Source organism: Acartia tonsa, chromosome 9 (genome assembly GCF_053477335.1).
Source record: "Acartia tonsa isolate MP-2025a chromosome 9, ASM5347733v1, whole genome shotgun sequence".
Taxonomy (NCBI): domain Eukaryota; kingdom Metazoa; phylum Arthropoda; class Copepoda; order Calanoida; family Acartiidae; genus Acartia; species Acartia tonsa.
The window spans coordinates 17720261-17741612 of NC_137268.1; the positions used below are offsets into that span (position 1 = coordinate 17720261).

Here is a 21352-nt window from a genome sequence, read left to right on the forward strand (position 1 = left end):
TATAATTGTTGTTTCTGTGCGAGACTGTTGGTGTCTCTATTTGTGAATGAATCTGCAGGGACATTGGACATTGTTTATTACTCTAGTCCCCAAAGTTTTGTAATAACTGTTTTTTATTCATTGGATTAATAACCTTGGGTACCTTTTTAATTTTGATTGGTTGGTTCATGATGCTATGTATCCAAATGTTTCAACCACTAATTGTAATCTACAGAATTGGTAATTTGTGTATTATCATTGGGAATATACATCAATATATCGACTATTATCTTATCCATTTATATCCCTGATTAATTTGTGTGTTTCTGTTGTAATTTTGTGCTTCTGTATGTGTGTGAGTGTGAATTTTAGTGTGTTTGTGTGTGTTTGGATGGGTATGTTTGTGTGTGTGTGTGTGTGCGTGTGTCTGTGTTAGTGTGTGTGGATGTTCACTTGAATTTTTCATTTTTTTGTTTGAATTTAGATTCAATGTTGCAGTACAACATAAATAACGATATCAATAACATTGTGAACTTTTTGTGAAAACTGAATATGGAATCAGAGACGGAATACATATATTTTCAAATGTCTTGAAAAATTGTTGTCATATTCTTGAATTCCATATAAAAATATTGACTCTGTATTTCTAACAATAATAACAAGATCCATAAAAGCGAAGCTCTAAAATTAGAAGGAAGTGCAAATGAGCAATAACTCTTGTAGAGTGTCTGAACTTAATGAGCAGAACTTTATTTTGTAAGTGTGAACAAAATTGTTTTTACATTTGATGCAAAATTGTGTAAATACAGGATAGGGTAAACTAATCATTTTAGGGATTTGATTGAGATGCCTTGCTTATAATATTGTACCTTGTTTTCCTAAGAAACATTGTTACAAAATTCAGATGAATAGGATAATTATATCATACAAAAATTTTGTTGTTAAAAAAAATAATTAAAAACTTGTTTTAAATGGACGTACGGACTATCTGGTAAATATTAGACAGTTGCTTCACTTCCTAAATCGTACCTAATTATTATAGAAATCATCATGCAAAGTTTAAAATCGATAAGACAATTCTAACATATTTAGATGAACGAAAAGGGCTAAACGTTATGGACGGACCGACCTCAATTATAGAAAAGCTTCTCTTTAAATAACTGCTATAAAATTTTATATTTAAAATTAAAAATTTTGGTTGTATTTTTGCCAGTGTTGGATGTATTTATGGCATAATAATCGATTTTACTGTCATTTATACAGTAAAAATTCAGTTTGTCATAAATACATCCATCGCACTGGCGAAAACACATCCACTGTAAATGTGCTGGATGTGTAAATGGCAGTCCCCCATCTATTTATGTGTCCTGCTGCCGCCCTGTTTAGGATAAATTCAATTGGTTGCCTGATTGCAATTCGTTTGTAATTTTTCTAAGAAATCGAGCTTTTCAAAATTTTCTTTTTCATTGCTTTTTAAACCTTCAAACAGTGAAGTAATCTATTGAGTAATTTGAATGTAATGTATGTATAATTTATTTTACACTAGCGGCTACGCCCTTATAGGGACACTTGAGATGATAGAGGGACAGAGGTCGACACCCCTTCAAGTATTGGAAAGAAAAATAAATAATTTGTATCGGGAGGAAATTTTTTTCTTAATAGGAATGATTTCTCTTAGAAGGGTGGTGGTACCCTCTCTTAAAATAGTTATAAACCATCCCAGATCTAAGAAGAGAAGAGATAATAAATGTTTGCCTGTCTGTTTGTTATTAACTTAAAATCTATAAACTATTGGCGTACACTGCAATTCAGCAGGGGTTAAGAGAGAATGCCTTTCATTTTTTATGGATTGTATTGGTGGTGTTGATTGTCACTGCACCCCAATATTGCACCCCACTGCTAAACAGCTACACAAAACTTGTTCTTGTTTCATTTTAACTATTAGTAATGTAAAGCGAAGTAAACCGCGGGGGGAGAGGTCAATAGTTTAAATATTTGTGAATAGTTGTACTGAATGCAATCCCCGATTTTAATTTCTACTAATTTTTCTTTTCATTTACCCTGTTTTCTTTAAATCAACTTTCAGATGCATAATTATATAATAAATATAGTAGGTCTAGTTGGTCAATCTGGCCCTATATGTTTAATAATTTCGCGAAAGCTAACTTTATCCTAAGAAATTCAACTATTAAAAGCTGACTTATTATATATATTTGTCATACTCCACTTTTTTTATTGGCTGATTTAGAGAGTTTATATCTAGATTATAGATCTATTAATAATCTTGTTGAATTATAGTGACGTCACAGTATATTCTACAAATTTCTCTTTCCCCTTTATTAAAAATAAGGATTAGATATGACGTCATTTATCTTTCTCTCTCCCCTTTTCCCCTCTCCCCCTTCTCTCTCTCTTACTCTCTATTTATCTATCTTTCCACTCTCTCTTTCTCTCTATCTATCTTCTTTCATTAGATATCTAAAGGGTGAGCAAAAAAAAATGCGTAGATTTTTAAAATTCAAATTGCGCGGCTTGTGTTAATGGTAGAAAAAAGGCACACATATCGTTAGAACCGCTAAGAAGTCTATTTTTAGAAAATATAAAAACGATTCTTATCCTATGTATAGTTTAGGAGCTACGTGTTAAAATGTCCCAACTGACTTAAAACTTGACTTGCGAGTAAATTTTGGGACATTTTACCATCTGGCTCCTAGATTATTTGTAGCACAGTAATCGTTCTTGTATTTCCAAAAAATACAGTTCATAGCGGTTCTAACGGTATGCGTAACATTTTTCTACTATTAACACAAGCAGCGCAATTTGAAATTTAAAAATGTAGGCATCTCTTTTTGCAAAATATCTTCTCTAATTTTTGGTTATATTTAAAAATTTACTCGCAAGTCAAGTTTTACACCAGTTTGGACATTTTAACACGTAGCTCCTAAACTATACATAGCATAGGAATCGTTTTTATATTTTCTAAAAATAGACTTCTTAGCGGTTCTAATGATATGCGTGCCTTTTTTCTACCATTAACACAAGCCGCGCAATTTGAATTTTAAAAATCTACGCATTTTTTTTTGCTCACCCTTTACCTTTGATTTTATCTGCAATTAACTCTTTTAATGTAGAATAGGTATATTATTTCTCATTTTACTTTATGTCTGTCATACTATAGGATACATGATTTTTATATATGGTTCAGAACTGATTTTTTATTATCTATAATACATAGTAGAACGATATCTGTCTGTCTGTCCGTCCGTTCGTCTGTCCCTTAAGATCTCGGTACTTACAGAACCAATTGGATTCTACTCTTCAGGTAATATGCCCACTGGTCCTGTGGTGGTTTTAAGCTATTTTTTGGGGGGTGGGACACCCCTAACTCCCCCCACCTCAAAAAAAAAAAAAAATTTTTTTTCGAAATGGAAGCGGTTACATCCATTTTTTTTATTTATTCTTTTTAAAATTACCTCTTGGGGCAAAGCCCCTAGAGGCTAGGGGCGAAGCCGCTAGTTCACATATATTGAGTAAGTAGGTTTATTAACTATGAAACAAATATCTATAATACAAAGTAGCTTGATGTCTGTCTGTCCGTCCGTCCGTCTGAAGCTTAAGATCTCGGTAACCACTGAACCGATTGGATTCTACTCTTCAGGGTATATACCTATCGGTCCTGTAGTGGTTTTAAGCTATTTTCTTGGGGGGTGGGACACCCCCAACCCCCAAAAATGAAAATTCCCCCCCCCCCCCAAAAAAAAAAAAATTAATTTTCTTGAGAACACATTAGACTATGAGCAGCACCAGTAGTAATTTTCTTGAGAACACATTAGACTATGAGTAGCACCAGTAGTGCTTTATTTTTTTTTTTTTTTCAATTATCTCTTGGGGCAAAGCTTCTAGAGGCTAGGGGCGAATCCGCTAGTTCTTACAAAGTATATGCACAGGTATGTAATTTTGGCTCCTGTTACTTATAGGTTAAGCGCTTACCACATGTTACTTTTAGGTTAAGCAAACTCATACATGTTACTAATAGGTTAAGCAATATCTCATCTCCATTCCCTATAGAGACACTTATATAATTATAAATAGAAATAATTATGATTATTTCGTTAGCTATTAGAAATGGTATTGCATAGTGCAAAAAATATTAAATTATTACATATGATATTAAATAGCAATCTGATTACATAAATTGTAAAATGCATTATCATTAAAACAATCTCTCAACATATATTTATCTAAATAACTTTGTAAGAAGGTTCTGTGACAACCTATCGTTGTATTGATATGAGTCTTTTTGGCATTCCAGTTTGCGTCGATGGCCTGTGTTCTTGAAATTCTTTATGATAAAAAAAACTCATTTTCAATAGAAATATAACTAACATAGTCTGCATATCCCCCCCTTTTTTTTTATCTCCCTTTAACATGTTACTAATACTTTAAGCGCTTAACATGAGCCAGAAATCGTGACTAAAAAACAGCTAAATATCTATCTTGAAAAGCAGCTGGCAAAATTATATTTCTCTCATAGCGTTACGGACTGATGGACGGACGGACAGATATTAATATATAGTAAACTATACTCATTAATAATATTTTATTTAAATGAATATATTTTCAGAATAAAATGGGGTTATTCAATTGGAAATCCAGGAAATAAACCAATACACAATTAAAACATATCTATTTTGTTTTGCAAAAATCACAAAAGAAAATCCTATGCTTACTATATATAAAACTTAAAAGAATAGTATGTTTTTGTTTTATCTTTAAAGATCTCGCAAACGACTAAACCTACAGGATTCTGCCATTAGGGGAATATCAATAGCTATTGAACTGATTAAGTTCTCCAATTTATGGAAACTTTACATAGGTCCTATGATGCATTTAACCTTTTTTTATTTTATTTCTTAGACTTGGGATGAAGTTGCTTTTGACATGCTTTTAACCCCCTCCCTCCCCCATTCATATAGAGAGCCGTTTGATGATAGCAACTGCGCCCCTAACCTTCCTAAACTTTTTAATTTGTCGGTGGATTGTAGAAAATACATAGTCTAAAATAACATAAAGACACACATAAAACTCATAAAATTCAGATCACAGAACAGGTTTTTGATTCATTGGAAATTAATCAAATTCGATGGGAACCTTACTTTTTTAAAAGTATTTTTTTAACTTCTTAAAATAATAATTTTTTCATCCTTTAGTTATGATATTTTCAACATTCATGATAAGTACTATTTTTTGTTTTTAAATAAGCCAATAATAATACAAATGCTCATATCAATCAACATATCACTGTTTAACTTTAAAAAGAAATGCATTGTACTCTTGTAGTGAGGATGTTAAACAAAGTTTTTTAAAAAGTTTAAAAGTGTAATGGTTTATTTTTGTGAGTCCGTCCTTCTTAAAAAGTTCTTTATTCTGCAAAGAATATCTGCTTAACAATCTTATCATTGTGTTAATAAAATCTTGCATTTGATGGCTCTCGAACTTGGTTAATTTTCAAACTAGCAGTGTTCAAACTTTTCAACCAACAATTTAAATCTAAAAAAGGGAAATTTTGTTTATTATCAAAATGTCTCTAAATTTATCATCCATTGTCTTATCCCTTAAGATCCCTGTAATTTTATATTTTTCAAATCATCTTTCCTGTTGCATTTTGTTATTGACAGGGATCTAAAGGGATAAGACAATGGCAGATAAAATTATGGTACACTTTTTATGGGTATAAACTAACTTTTAGTATTTTTGATAGCCTAAGTCCAAAAAATCTGCTCTATTGATCAAATAGCTTCTGAGAAAATTAAGTTCATTCATTTTTATGGGGTTTTGATTCCCCCCCGGGGGCTAGGGAGCCAATTTTTAATTAAAATTTGACAAATTGACATCCTCGTTTTTTTGGATGAATATAATCTCAGTTGTTTTTATTCATTTAAGACAATGATAATGGATATATATTTACATGGATCTTACCTTAGATTTTCATGTTCTATAATAAAATTAACTCTGTAGCTGGCTAAAATAACGATCTTCCCCATCCCCCTTCTTTACCCAATCCCCTCGGATCTTACCTTAGATATTCATGTTCTATAATAAAGTTAACTCTGTAGCTGGCTAAAATAACGATCTTCCCCATCCCCCTCCTTTACCCAATCCCCTCTCTACCTTCTGGATAAAAGGCCCGACGAATAAATGCTAGGGGGTATTGGAACCTAGATAGACGACAATTTTTCTCCTGTCATAATATCCACGTATATTCTACATCCATTACAATAATAGATTGTTATTAGTTGTTTAATGAACATGTGCTTTTTCATAATCAATCATAACAAATAACATTTTTATAAAATCAGTTATGTGGGTGGAAAATTAATGTTTTCTTAATTTTTTATAACGACACAATAATAGGTCTTCATCCTATTATATAAAGTAGTAAGCGTTTTTTGTCTGTCCCGAAGGATCTCGCTAACCAGTAAACCGATATTGTTCTCCTTTATAGTAAAGCTTCTTATAGGTCCTGGGAAGGTTTTAAACTATTTTTGGGGAGGGTGTCTTCACTCCCTTCCCCCCAAAAAAATATTTTTTTACTCTTTTGAAACTCGAATTTTAAGTGGGATGAGGTCGACTTTTCACCTTTCTTACCTTAAGTGCCCCTAGAGGCTTCTAGGGGGCGTAGCCGCTAGTATTATATAAAGTAATGAGATTTTTGTCTGAAACTAAAGATCTCTGAAATTGTTGTTCGATAAGATTATATTTTTCAAAGAAGCCTCAGGGTGGTTTTAGACTATTTTCCGAACCTTCCCCAGAGGGTAGGGGTGAAGCAACTAGTAAAAAATATAGTGTACATAAACCATAAAGAGGTATTGTTAAAAAAAGCTTGATTTTAAAAAACATATAGCCTGCCAAAAAAATTGCCATTAAGCGATCATTTATTCTTTTATTGACATCAAGGCATTATCATATTTTTTATACAACTGATACTTTTCCACTCGCCTATCTATAAATAATATGCAAAAAAAATCTGTTTTCTGTCAAATAATAAATCATCACTTCTTAGTGATTTATATCTTTACAACTATATAAGATGGTTTTTTTATAATATGAACAAAATATTTATTAATAATTTGTTGTTTTTTTCTTTAAAAACTGTAGTTTTTATAGCTATTACATAGAGATATGCATTTTTAAACACAGTCTTAGACACCCAATGGGGGAGTAAAGAGGTGATTACCCTCCCCAAATTTTGAAACCCTTTATTTATCCCTCCCACAAAACTTTTTAAAAATACATTTGATTACCTACCTCAAACATTTGAAAAACCCCATTTTACTCCCCTTAAAATAAAAAAAAATACGGCCCAGGATGCAGTCTATATTAAAACAACTTAACTGTACAGTTGAATGTAAAAGTCAGGGGTAGCTATTCTAACAATCAATTCTACAAAATATCACGAAACCTTTTAAAGTAAGGTGGAAGTATATTTTGTTTTATTATGTAATTGAAGAGGGGTGGGTAAGAAGGGAAGGAAAAGGGGAAGGGGGTTGTGGAGAAATTTTTCTTTAGAATTGTTTGTCAGAATCACATTCCCTTTTCCCTGGTAAAAGTACATTAAACCAACACCCCTCCCATCTACTAAAAAAATCAGTAGGTTTAATTACTTTTCGATATCTTACTGGACGCATATTAAACTACTTCGGCATTAAGACTAGATTCTTCGCCTCTAGTCTAGGGGAGGGTGGAAGATGTATAGAAAATAGACTTAAAACACCCCCTAAACATTTATAAGATCTACTATAGTGAAACAATAGATTTATTTTATAAATATATTTCGGTAAACATGGAACCCTCTTCAGTCTAAATGACAAACATTATATCAATTCAACATACATCTAAAATTACAACCAAATAGCTAGAACCAGCATTTTCCGAGATCTTTAGCTTCAAATAAACAAAAAAAACTTACTACTTTATATAATAGGCTAAAATAAAAATAACTGTTTATGGTTTGATATCAGGATACAATGCCGCTATCTACTTTCTATTCTTGGTTTTATTGGCTTCATATTTAATTATCTTCTAAGGTAAAATATTTTATTAGCAAAGCTACTCTTAAACTTTACTTTACCAATGCCAGATTCACAGAATCAAAAAACAATCGATTTAACAATTTTATTATTATATGTTTTACTAGCGGCTACGCCCCTAGAAGCCTCTAGTGGCACTTAAGGTAGGAGGGGGAAAAGTCGACCTCATCCCATTTTAAATTTAAGTTTCAAAAGAGTAAAAAAATATTTTAATTTTTTTTTTTTGGGGGGGGGGGAGGGGGTGAAGACATCCTCCCCAAAAATAGTTTAAAACCTTCCCAGGACCTATAAGAAGCTTCACTGTAAAGGAGATCAATATCGGTTCAGTGGTTAGCGAGATCCTTTGGGACAGACAAAAAACGCTTACTACTTTATATAATCTACTAGCGGCTACGCCCCTAGAGGCCTCTAGTGGCACTTTAAACGTTTTTGTTTGTTAAAGTCTCTACAATAATTCTTTATTTTATGGATACCTCTTAATGTTACGTTGAAGTCTCCCAGAGTTTAAGAAAATTTTCAATTTTTTTGTCATTTCTCTTGGGAGGGTGGTGGTACCGTCCCCCAAAATAGTTAAAAACCTTCCTGGACATATGAGAATCTACCCTGTTGAGGAGAACCCGATCGGTTCAGCGGTTAGCGAGATCCTTCGGTACAAACACACAGACACACAAACACACAGACAAACAAACATCCTGTTACTTTAGTATAGGGATAATACAAAGTAGCTTGATGTCTGTCTGTCCGTCCGTCTGAAGCTTAAGATCTCGGTAACCACTGAACCGATTGGATTCTACTCTTCAGAGTATATACCTATCAGTCCTGTGGTGGTTTTAAGCTATTTTCTTGGGGGGTGGGACACCCCAAACCCCCCCAAAAATGAAAATTTACCCCCCCCCAAAAAAAAAAATTTCTTGAGAACACATTAGACTATGAGCAGCACCAGTAGTAATTTTCTTGAGAACACATTAGACTATTTTTTTCACGAATTTTGCGAATTCGTTATTTAAAAGAGAAAATGTTTTCCTGCTGGGTAGATGCGAAAATTTGCGATCCGTTCTGCTGGGTAAGTAATAGAAGATGTAATTATACCTCTTGGGGCTAGGGGCGAAGCCGCTAGTAGGATTATAAAGAACTATAGACGTCCAAGCTTTTTTGACAGGGGTGAAATTCGTGGATAGTCCATTTTTTTAAATAAAATTATGGGTTTCAAAGTTTGAGAGGGTATACACAAAAGGGCAGGAAGCGATTTGCTAGCAGACGAAATGGGTCCCCATGACTGTATCCAGTCAGTTGTCTGGGTTATACATCTTGTATATTTATACATTTATTATTTAGAGTAAATATAAACTTGATAATAACCTCAATGACAGTCACATCTCACAAAACAGAATTAAACAGTACTGAAACTCAGGTAAATTCAAAGATTTAATTATTCTATCATATAAACAGAAAGTTTTTTTTGTAAGTCTGTTAAGATCTCTCTCAACACTGAACCGATTGAGTTCTCCGTTTCAGGGAAGCTTTACATTGCTCTTAGGATGGTTAATTCTAAAGCAAAGTCTTGGGATGCTTTTCAAATTCCCCCCATTTAATTACAGAGCCCTATGAAGCTAAATTAGTAAAATTATACAATTTGTCAATATATGACTCTATTACCGGCTTTAATATTTGATCCATTAATCTTAAAAATAAACTTTTGTGGCATAATTTGTTGTAAATATTTAACTCCCTAAGCAAATTCTACGTAGAAAATTTAATAATAATGATTAAGAATAGTTATTTCTCGCATCGTATTATTAACGGCTTTCCGCGGAATAAAATGTACAATTATAAGGCACCGGCTAAAAGAACTGGTTTTAATCTTATGATTTTATGTACATTTTTATATTCGTAGAAAGCTGGACATAATACGATGCTAGACATAGTTTTTTCGAATGGATGAGAACCGGTTCCTATCCACCGGATTCGAATGAATACGAGAATAGTTATTTCTCGCATCGTATTATAAACGGCTTTCCGCGGATATAGAATGTACAATTATGGGATTAAAACTAGTTTTTTAGCCCCGAGGTGCCGAAGGCAACGGCTAAAAAAAACTGGGTTTAATCTCATGATTTTACATTTTTATATTCGTAGAAAGCTGGATATAATACGATGCTAGACATAGTTTTTTCGTATGGATGAGAACCGGTTCCTATCCACCGGATTCGAATGAATACGAGAAAACAAATTAATGTACTAATAGTTATTTTAATTCTAAGGCAAATTTGTTTAACTGGAACACAGCTGTGAAAAATGACGTTATCAGCAGCTTTTATTTTGGATATATAATTCTACAGTTACCAGGAGGCCGAATGGCCGAACTTTTTGGTGGCAAAAAGGTTTGTTTACAAATTTTAGCCCAGCTGTTCGTTTCATGGTAGATATGTATAGTAGTGTCCAAAAATCATATGATTTTCAAGATAATAGTCTGTCTTGATTGTCATCGTTTAAGCAAAAGTTAGTACCAAAATAGTTGTTCTTTTATTGTTTTATTCATGGCCTTTTAGGGAACTAATCAATCACATTTTAATAAAATACCCCCAGCTTTTGAGCCAACTAATAAGATAATGTGATAACACTTTGGGTTACTGTGTAATTTACAGTTCAATGAACATGCCCCTTCTCTCCCTGTGTCCATTAAACATAAAAAAGGTTTCGTGATTTTTATTCTCAGATATATAAAATAACAGTCTAATCATTAACTATTTGTTAGTTATTAATTTTTCATTTATCAATATACAAATAATGACTCTTATTTAGGTTTTAGGTCTAGCAATGGGGCTAACGTCTATGTTAACCCTGCTGATACCCACAGCTGCTAAACTGGGAGGCTACGGGGAGGAGGACTACCCTTACTACTTGGTTACCCTAAGGTAACTTCTTCACAGATTATTATAGGGGTAAGTATTAAATATTTTCTAGGAACGTTTTCTTTTGGAATTGTGGAGTTGCTTTCCCCCAAAATAGTTTTATACCTTCCCGGGACCTATGTAAGCTACATTGTAAAGGATAACCATATCAGTTCAGCGGTTAGCAAGATTCTTTGGTGCAGACATTACAGTCAAACACTAGAGGGAAATAAACAGGGGTTAAATAAATGTATTTGCACTGTCCATGTGCCGTCTCTCAATTTGGTAATTTAAAATCAACCAATGGTGTGGTATGTATCAAGGCAGCCAAGTAGCAGAAAATATTTTGCTAGCATACGAAACGGTTATTGAAAAATGAAGGGAGGTAGCATCTATACTAAAGATCTGATGTGCAGACAACCCTGTTACTATTATACATACACTTCAGTTTCACATAAAAAATCTTACTACTCTATTACATTAAACCATTAGATAATTAATCATGGAATACTCAAAATAGTTTTTAAAAACAAGGATGACAACATCCATAAGTAGCCAAGCTCAAAAATTATAAATAGACATCTGTAAAAAAAGGATCTATAGAGTATGTCATAAAAAATTTCAATAATAAAAATCACTAAAACTTTTAAAATATATATTGTATAATGGTCTTTTCTAGCATTAAGCTAATAAGAAAAACGTTAAGATCTATAACTCGATTTAGCACCCCAATCAATTATAAGTCTTTATAAAACTTGGTCAAAATATGTTGAATGTTGACTTAATTAATCACAAAAAATCCAATCTTTTATCTTGAACAGGAGTTGAGAAATTTACAAAAACTTGAAAAACTAGGAATCGATCTAGCACCCCTACGAATAAGGGTATCCTAATAAATCGTAATGGAAATATGTAGAGTGTAAACAGCTGTCTATCTTGTATAGGGATAGAAAAAATCTTGAAAACTTAAAAATCTAGGAATCGATCTAGCACCCCAACCAATTAAGACATCTTAATAAAACTTGATGGAAATATGTAAAATATTAATTTTTTATCCCTGAAAATTCCAGCTGTTTATCTTGAACAGGAATCGAGAAAATTACAAAAACGTAAAAATATAGGAATCGATCTAGCACCCCAATTAATAGACAGACGGAAAAAACAATGTGTAGACTAGATGAACATATGTCATAGGAGTTTTCACTAAAAATTTCAGCTCTCTATCTTGAATAGAAGCCGAGAAAATCACGTTTATACCGTAGCCTTACTGACTAACTGACGGACTGACTGACTGACGGACAGACAAAGTGAATTATAGAGTGGCTTCGGTACTAATAAATGTTGATGGTGAAAATTTAAAAGAATGAGTTTTTCTGTTAATCAAACTATACTATTTCTAGAGCTTTGATGGGTTTAAGTGAGAGCGTTACCTTTCCAGCTATCACGAGTATGCTCGCGCAATGGGCTCCATTACAGGTGGGTACATCAAGATCTCATAAATGGCTGTTAACTTCAACCTTTTTAATGATCTTAATCATAGTAGGATAATAGAATTTTTATCTACAGCAAATAAATAAAGTAAAAGGATTATTATCTTAAATGAAGTTTGTTTGAAAAAAAATGAAATGCGAGCTGAAAGTGCTTATGAACATTAGATTTCACAAGCGGCAAGAGAAAATCCTAATTTTTAAAAATATTTTATAAGTTTGGATATACAATAACATTAGGTAACAGTAGTTTTTCTTATTTTTCTAAATCTGGGGAGGGTAAGTTTTTATTGTGCAAAAAATCTTTTTCTTAGGACAAAATATCTCTTAGTTTTTAATAAAGAATGTTAACCATTTATATTTTAGGAAAAAGCATTTTTGACAACATTGATAATGAGTGGATCCCAGGTTTAATTATTTCTTTTTTTATAGATCAGCTACAATAAAGTAATAAATGTTGGTATTTCAGTCTTACATTGTTATTTTGTCTTCATTAAAATCTTTCTGATTGAAGCTTCCATTGAGTAGAATAAAGTAGGTATATAACACTATCTCTTTAATATATTTTTTTATTATTTCGATGCTTTTTTTTACTAATTAGGCATTGATGAATCTGAAAACGTCAAATTCTTTTGTAGTCTTTAAAACTTGTGGCTTTAAGCCGCTAAATTCGCAGCCACACATATAGTATAGCTCCCAAGATATTTTTTACATTGTTAAACATTTTGTATATTTGCAAGGTAAAGAAATTTGTTCTAAGAATAAATTGTATTAGGTTGGAACAATTGTTGCATTTTTTGGCTCTGGTGTTTCTGTGGATGCGTTGGGCTGGGAAGCTACTTTTTATATACAGGTTTATTACTAAAGAAGAGAAAATAGGTTTGATTTAAATCGCCGAAAGTTTGCCAGAATACTGGTCCCTTGTCATTCATTTGCGGCTATGCACCAAAGGGCATTTACTCTAGTGGCACTTGAAGTATGGGGGGTGAGGGGCGAATCTCTACTTCAATTTTAGTTTTAAAGGTAAAAAATATTGGATAGGGAATTTTTTCCAAACTCTAATGATATGGGTGGGGGGGGGGGGGGGAGTGGGGTAGACCCTTCACTTTCAATTTTAGTTTGAAATTGAAAAAGGAAAAACATTGTTTGGGGTTGTATTTATTTTTGATTGTGATTTCTCGTGGTAGTGTTAATGTACCTTCCTCCAACATAGTTAAAAACCTTCCCTGGACAAATAAAAAGCTTCACCTTATGAGTCCTTTTGTTTGCTAGATCCTTTGGTACAAACACACAGACACACAAGCAGACAGACTTTTATTTTTATAAATAGGATGAACTTTTCAGGGATGCTTGTGCTTTATCTGGGTGTTAATTTGGATGATTTTTGTCTACGATACTCCCTCAACCCATCCCTTCATTTCTGATACTGAAAAGAAGTATATCCAATCTGGCATTCAGATTAATAATAATAAGTAAGTATTATTTCTTTAAGAAAGAGTAGAATAAAGTATAATACAGTAAAAAAGGGATCTTTTTTGACAAAATGCAATGGATATAGAATATGTGGATATTGTGATAGATTCTTGTATACCCTGATGAAATGTTAAATTCAGCTGTCTAATATAACGATAACCTTCCTTCCCCTCCTTATGACATTACCCGATCCCCTCCCCTGTCACAATATCCATATATTTTTACATCAATCAAAATTGTCTCTAAATCATTGAATATGACATTCTTAACATGGGACCCTGTTTATTGATCAGTTCGTTTATCTAGAAGAAGTGGATGGGGTTGGTTAAAAGGGATGAATAGGAAGTAACGTTATTTTAGCCCGGCTGTGAATTTCACTTTTTAGAGAACATAAAATCTGGTGTAACATCCAAGTAATAATATATCCATTTTAATATTTTAATATGATTCCAACCTACACAATCTTTTCAGGCAAGGAGTACCATGGAGAGACATAGTGACGAGAGTACCAGTATGGGCGTGTTTTAAACTTACCTAATATTTTCAGGCAAGCAGTACCATGGAGAGACATAGTGACGAGTGTACCAGTTTGGGCGTGTTTTAAACTTACCTAATATTTCAGGCAAGCAGTACCATGGAGAGAAATAGTAAAGAGTTTACCTGTTTGGGCGTTTTTTAAACTTACCTAATATTTTCAGGCAAGCAGTACCATGGAGAGATATAGTGACGAGTGTACCAGTATGGGCTTGTTTTAAACTTACCTAATATTTTCAGGCAAGCAGTACCATGGAGAGACATAGTGACGAGTGTACCAGTTTGGGCGTGATTTAAACTTACCTAATATTTTCAGGCAAGCAGTACCATGGAGAGACATAGTGACGAGTGTACCAGTTTGGGCGTGATTTAAACTTACCTAATATTTTCAGGCAAGCAGTACCATGGAGAGACATAGTGACGAGTGTACCAGTTTGGGCTTGTTTTAAACTTACCTAATATTTTCAGGCAAGCAGTACCATGGAGAGACATAGTGACGAGTGTACCAGTTTGGGCTTGTTTTAAACTTACCTAATATTTTCAGGCAAGCAGTACCATGGAGAGACATAGTGACGAGTGTACCAGTATGGGCGTGTTTTGTTGCTAATTTCTGTACAAACTTTGGTTTCCATCTTCTCATGACAGAATTACCCCAGGTGCACTTTTGATTCCCCTGTGGAGTTTCTCAAACTGAGTTTCTTTTTCTTATATACAAATAATTCTGATGATTAAGATCTCAATAACTACTAAACCGACTGAGTTTTATATTTTAAGTAAGATTCAACTAGGCCCTAGGATGGTTTTAGGCTATTTTACTAGCCCCCCTGTCCCTTCCATTATTTTTAATTTATTTCAAAATAAAGTGATATATTTCATCATTCATTTATTAGAAATATAATCTAAAGAATTTCGATTTTAACCATGTAGTTTTCAATATAAAAGAATTAGTGTGACATGTTTAATGAGTATATTATTTCAGTATCTTCAATATATATTTGAAGACTATTTTGTTGATTCTACAACCATTGGAATATGGACTGCTATACCTTACGCCTGGTAAATTTGACAATTTGTAGCAGGTTTCGTCGTATTTTCAGAGTATCTTTTCATAGGTTATTTTAGTTTAGGTTAGGTTAGGTAAATGTTAATGATTGCCCCGCAGGGATAGAGTCCCCCGCATGGGCTAGAAATAGGAGAAAACTACTGTGAAAATACGAAGTAATCATCTACTTCGTTTTCTTTCCATGATCTGCATAATTTTTCTGCAAGAATAATTCATTTGCATATATATTGATATCAGATTCCTTTTAATTCTTACTCAAATAATTTAAACAAAGTCTATTTTTATTCAAAAGGCTTTCAGACAAGGGATCTAAAGGGACAATACAATGGCCGGTAAATTGATGTCCATCCCAATGAAGATAAACAAAATTACCTTTTCTTTATTTTAAAAATAAAGGTAAAAATGTTTGGACACTCAATTTCATGAACCAAACAATTAAAATTCAATAATTGTCTTGTCCCTTAAGTTGTTAGTCAAACAAATAAGAAAACGTTATTATAAAACTTTGGGAACTAGTTTAATAAACAGCCCATTGTCCCCATTGTCATTGTAAATGTTGTTGAAAACAAACCTTTCTAGCAGTATCATTCATAAAAATATCAAATAGAAAGCAGGTTTGTTCATAAGTTCGAGGTAACCAGAATATTTATTGGTTTGAAGGTTCGAGGATAATTTCTAATTATAGCAACCATCGAATAATCCTAGAAGCCGGGAAAAGTTCCTAACCAGCAACATTTTAACATTAACTGCACTCAAAATATTTCAGTGCCTGGATTGCAAGTGTGGTCTTTTCCAAATTGTGTGACTGCCTAATCAGAACAAGAAAACTTTCTGTGACAAATGCAAGGTAACATTCACATCGTCCCAGAGCAATTACAAGCTAATACAATAGAAATTTTAATAAAAAATAAAACAAAGAGAAAATACAAAATATATTTCATGCCTATGTCAATATAACAAATTCTAATTATATCTTTTATTTTAGAAAATTATTCTCAAGTCTGGCTTTTGGTGGCAACGTAATTTGCTTGATAATATTAGCTACTGTTCCAACTAATGAAAATCCGCAATTAATTTTGACTCTTGTTACTTTTACAGTCTGTAATTCAATAGGTATAGTATTTTCATAACATAATTTTTTAGAAATTTTATTTGAAACTTTCACATTTTCAAAAGTATTATATTTTAATATCAATACTTAAAAAATACATTCACCAATACTGGACAATTGAAAGCCACCTAAGAACTAACGAGTAAGCTATAAAAATTGGAAAGAATTTTAATAAATATAATAGATTTGAAATCTGCATAAAATTTTAAGGATTTTTTATAAAATTCGTTTTTTATATAATTCATTATTTAAAAGCGCAAATCCAATTTAAGTTAATAAATTTTGACCAATAGGATAGGTGGATTGGAAACTACCTGCGCTCTATTTGGTTAAATGATGTACATCACTTAAGCTTCTCCTCCAATCAGGGCGCAGATAGTTTTCAATCCACCAATCACAGATGTCAAAATTATTTAACATAATTTGTATCTGCGCTTATAGATAAAGAATTATACAAAAAACGAATTTTATAAAAATTCCTTAAAATTTTATGCAGATTTCAAATCTATTATATTCATTGAAATTCCTTCCAATTTTTATAGCTTACTAACGAGAGAAAACGTTGGCCGATAAGTGGATGTTCTTCCCCAGTAAGGATACACAAAATTATCCTTTCTGTAGATTACAATTAGTGGTTGAAACATTTGGACACTGAACTTGTTGAACCAACCAATCAAAGTAAAATACCAAAGATATTTATACTTATGATTTTTTAAAAACTATGTTTATAATTTTTTCTTTTTTTAAACAGGATCAGCATTCTTCCCTGGATGGTTGACTAACTTCCAGGACATAGCGCCACAGTTTGCAGGTAGTGAATAAGTTATTTTTGCTGGAAGAACAGTAAAAGATTTCCAGTACGGCTTCGAAACCGATTAATATCCGCTGGATTAGAACCGGTGCGCAGCCATAATGAAAAATCATGTATGGCATAATTTTACAGCAAATTTTCTACTAAATTAAAAATCATTGCCGGTCCTCCGGCCTCTTGGGGTTAACAAAACTGGATATAATATTTCAATTTTTATTTTCACTTCTGCGGAAGGCTGTTTTGCCACCTTGGAATACTGTTTTGCTTTTAACTTATTTGTAAATCAATTATAAGTTCTTTCGAACGTTGTATTATCTACTTTATTTTTAGCATTTATCTGGCAAAATGTTTTTTTTTATTGGTCTTTCTGTTTTTTTCTTAAACTAATGATATTGGAAGTTATGGGTTCGAGACCTAGCAACAAAACTAAATATATTTTTTTACAGGAACAATTTTCGGCATCTCAAATTCTGTATCTTGTGTAAATGCCTTTGTTGGACCTAAGGTAAACTCAAATAACTGCAATTCCGCATATAATATAAATAACATAAAATCATCCAAAAACTAAAGTTATAAATAAAATAGTCTCAAACTATACCGGAACCTATGTAAAGCTCCTCTAAAATGGAAAAATGGATAACAATGTGTTAACGTAGATACAAACACAAAAGAATTTCTACCTTATGTTGTAACTAGCGGCACCTCGAGACCTCTAGGGGTACTTGATGGGATTTTTTTTGAATTTTAGATTTTTTTTTGGTGGGAGAGGGGGTATAGTCGACAACCACCTTTTTTAAATTTTAGTTTTTAAAAGAAATAAAAAAAAATTGTTTGGGTTAATAGCTTAAAACCATCACAGGACCAATATGTATATTCCCTGAAGAGTAGAGTCCAATCGTTTAAGTAGTTACTGAGATCATAAGCTTCAGTCAGACAGACAGACAGAAACACATCGTTCTACTTTATATTTTAGATGTTTAGAATTTTGTTCAAATTTGACTCAATTAAAAATAATTTTGTAGAATTTTGTTAGTTATATTATTTGAGCTGAATTTTGGATTGCAACTTTTCTACAATTTGATGAAGAGGTATTACAAATATTAACTTTGATTTCTAGATTGCCGGAGCCCTTTTAACAGCTGATCCTAAGGATATTAACAACTGGATGTATCTCTGGATTATAACAGCATCAATTATGGGTAAATATAATTATTAGCATTAAGATCTTTGTATTTACGTAAAGCTTTACTTTAGTCCAAACTAGCGACTACTCCCCTTGAGGCCTCTAGTGACACTTGAGGGAATGGAGGGTGGGTCTATCTTCATTTGTTTTTGAATTTTTTTGCAATTGTCTTAATCCTTAAAAATTAAAGGTTTTGCTGGAATCTTCTATGCCATATTTGCAGATGGTAACCTTCAACCTTGGAGCAAACAAAAATCAGGTAATAATTATTTATCGTATTATAGACAGTTTTCTACGGATAGTAAAACTAACAATTCTTAGATTGATTTCAGTTTTGTTGGCCCCAAGTGCAGAGGCTTTGTATTGATTTTTTATATTTATTTAATCAATTGTGAAAAATTGTCTGTAATATGATGTGATACATGATTTTTCAGTATTGCTGAGAACCGGGTCTAATCCAGCGGATATTAATAGGTTTTGAAGCCATACTGGAAAAATATTTTTAAGCTATCACTGTTCAGCTTTTAATTTAGGACTTTGGTATTTTAGTATTATAGAGGTAAGGGACAATGGACTGTAAATAATACTATTACTGGTCCCCAAAGTTATCTAAAATGTTCTCTCGTTCTTCGGTTTAAAAACCTTAGGGACTTATATCATTATATTTTGTTCAAGCAGTGTCCAAACTTCCACCAATACAAGATACTGTTTATGATATTTGGGTGTTCATTAATTAATCTTCTACTGTCTATTACCTTAAACTTTCTGTGATAAAACTTTTATGTGGTCCTAAACCTGTTTATTGTAATCTTTAATGTTTTTTTAAAGTCAAATTTAAATTTTCTAAACGTGTTAAAGGACGCCTGCAAGAAATACCACGCTTTAACTGCCGAAAGACTGCCACAAGTAGACCCAATACCCCAAATTTAAAGCCTTCAGCTTCAATAACAAAAAAGTTCTAGGCATTTCAAAATAGCATTTTATGTACAATGAAATCTTTGAAAGATTTCTAATGCTCATAAAAGAAAAAAACAATATTAAATTACGGTGCCTAAAAACAAAATTATAACCTTATCTTTGTCAGAAACTTAGATTGCCGGTAACTGATTACATTTCTACAATAAAAACACCACATTTCATAGTCAAAATCTATGAAAAAAATTCGATTTAAATTGCATTTTTAAATAAATATCATAGCGGAAACAAAGGGGAAACTAAGACAAGCTCAACTGTGATTGGTTGTTAAGCTGATTCAGCCTTCTGATTGGCTACAGTACACTCGGTACAACGTAAGTTAAACTTAATTTTTTTTAATGATTTTGACTATAAAAATGGGTAATTTTTATTGTAAAAATATAATTAGTTACTGGAAACCTAAATTTATGACAAAAATAAGCTTATAATTTTGTTTCTAGGCCACGTAGTTTAATTTCAAAGTTTTCAACATGAGCATTGCAATTCTTTCAAAATTCTCATTGTACATAAAATGTCATTTTAAAATTCCTAGAACTTTTTGTTATAGAAGCTAAAGGCTTCAAATTTGGGGTATTTGGTCTACTTGTGGCAGTCTTTCAGCAGTTAAAGTGTGGTATTTTTTGCAGGCTTCCTTTAATAGTAAATCTTTAATACATTAATTTATTTTAGATTATTTAATAGTTTTGTTTTTCTTGTATAGTTGAATCAGAAAAGAGAAAAGAAAAAGACCCTGTTGGCCTAGAACTCTCGACAAAATATTAGAATCTTCATTATCTTTATAGATGTTTTAAATATTATATTTTAATTTAATAAATCTTAATTATTTATCATCAAAAAATCACCAAACCTTGTAAATAATTTTATAATTATAAAATCACGAAACCTTTTAAACAAAATAGCTAAAAATAAGTTTTAGTCGCAGTTTAAGCAGAAATCTTTTGACAAAGCAGTAGCCGTCAAAGTCCGGCTTGATTTCATTGACATTTGCAGCTGCTTGCCGATAGTTTGTTCAGCAGCAGCCGCTTGTCAAATTGTTTCTATTTTCTCCAAAAGTTAAAATTGTCAAAAACCATCAAAATATAAGCTGGAATCTTACGTGAAAGTGTTATTATAATTTATTATTAACTCTCAGCAGTTTTGCTTCTAGAAATCTCTAGAACTTGAGGGAAGGGGGGTTGGGGACCTCCACTTTCAACTTTAGTTTTGAGGGGAAGGGGTATTTCCCGGGTTCGTTTCTCTTGAGAACCATATCGGACCAGCAGCAGCGTGTTTTTAAGTCATAGACAACACAGGCAGACCTATGGACATATTGTTACTTTTATTCAAGGATTAACAACCAGCAAACATTATTATTATTAACATTTTCTATTCTTTTCTTTCAAGTAAAAACAAAATAGAATTCCTCCAAAAATGTTTTTATATATTGGATAAAATATGTCATAATGTTTAGCAGACAGTTATTATACCACCAACAGTTTGGAAGTGTTTTAACAATAATGTAATGTAGAAATTTTATTGAAGCAAGCAAAGATAAAAGCTATTTTTTAAGAATATAAATGTCAAAACTAGCTGGACATATTGACGAACAGAGAGCGGATTTGATGCTCTTTAATTATTTTTTTTTTTAAATAAAAGTTTTCTATTAGACAGACAATAAAACTGTGTTATAGTGACTTAAAAACAATTTAAGGGTAAGATCAAATTTAAAGACTAATAATCATTCATGGGAAGGCTAAAATAATTCCAGGTTTTTGA

The 21352-nt window shown here is 32.2% G+C and overlaps 1 protein-coding gene across 1 annotated transcript; it reads left to right on the top strand.

Annotated features, from left to right (window-relative positions):
- Positions 1 to 4607: 4607 nt before the first annotated feature.
- LOC145328348 (sialin-like) lies at positions 4608 to 20435 on the top strand. Its single transcript, XM_080171977.1, has 18 exons — positions 4608 to 4632; positions 7998 to 8066; positions 9405 to 9480; positions 10331 to 10450; positions 10872 to 10984; positions 12361 to 12436; positions 12814 to 12855; positions 13223 to 13300; positions 13792 to 13919; positions 14999 to 15110; positions 15434 to 15510; positions 16284 to 16364; positions 16503 to 16630; positions 17380 to 17439; positions 17886 to 17944; positions 18557 to 18638; positions 18813 to 18881; positions 20298 to 20435. The coding sequence occupies exons 1-18, from the start codon at positions 4610 to 4612 to the stop codon at positions 20357 to 20359; spliced, it is 1455 nt and encodes a 484-aa protein (XP_080028103.1). The 5' UTR covers positions 4608 to 4609; the 3' UTR covers positions 20360 to 20435.
- The last annotated feature ends 917 nt before the right edge of the window (positions 20436 to 21352 follow it).

Bases quoted from the DNA above. Each gene is read 5' to 3' on its own strand.
- LOC145328348 (XM_080171977.1), top strand. From the start codon at position 4,610: ATGGGGTTATTCAATTGGAAATC. The intron at 12,437-12,813 runs GTGGGTACATCA...TTTATATTTTAG, and splicing joins CGCAATGGGCTCCATTACAG to GAAAAAGCATTTTTGACAAC. The intron at 18,882-20,297 runs GTAATAATTATT...TTTCTTGTATAG, and splicing joins TTGGAGCAAACAAAAATCAG to TTGAATCAGAAAAGAGAAAA.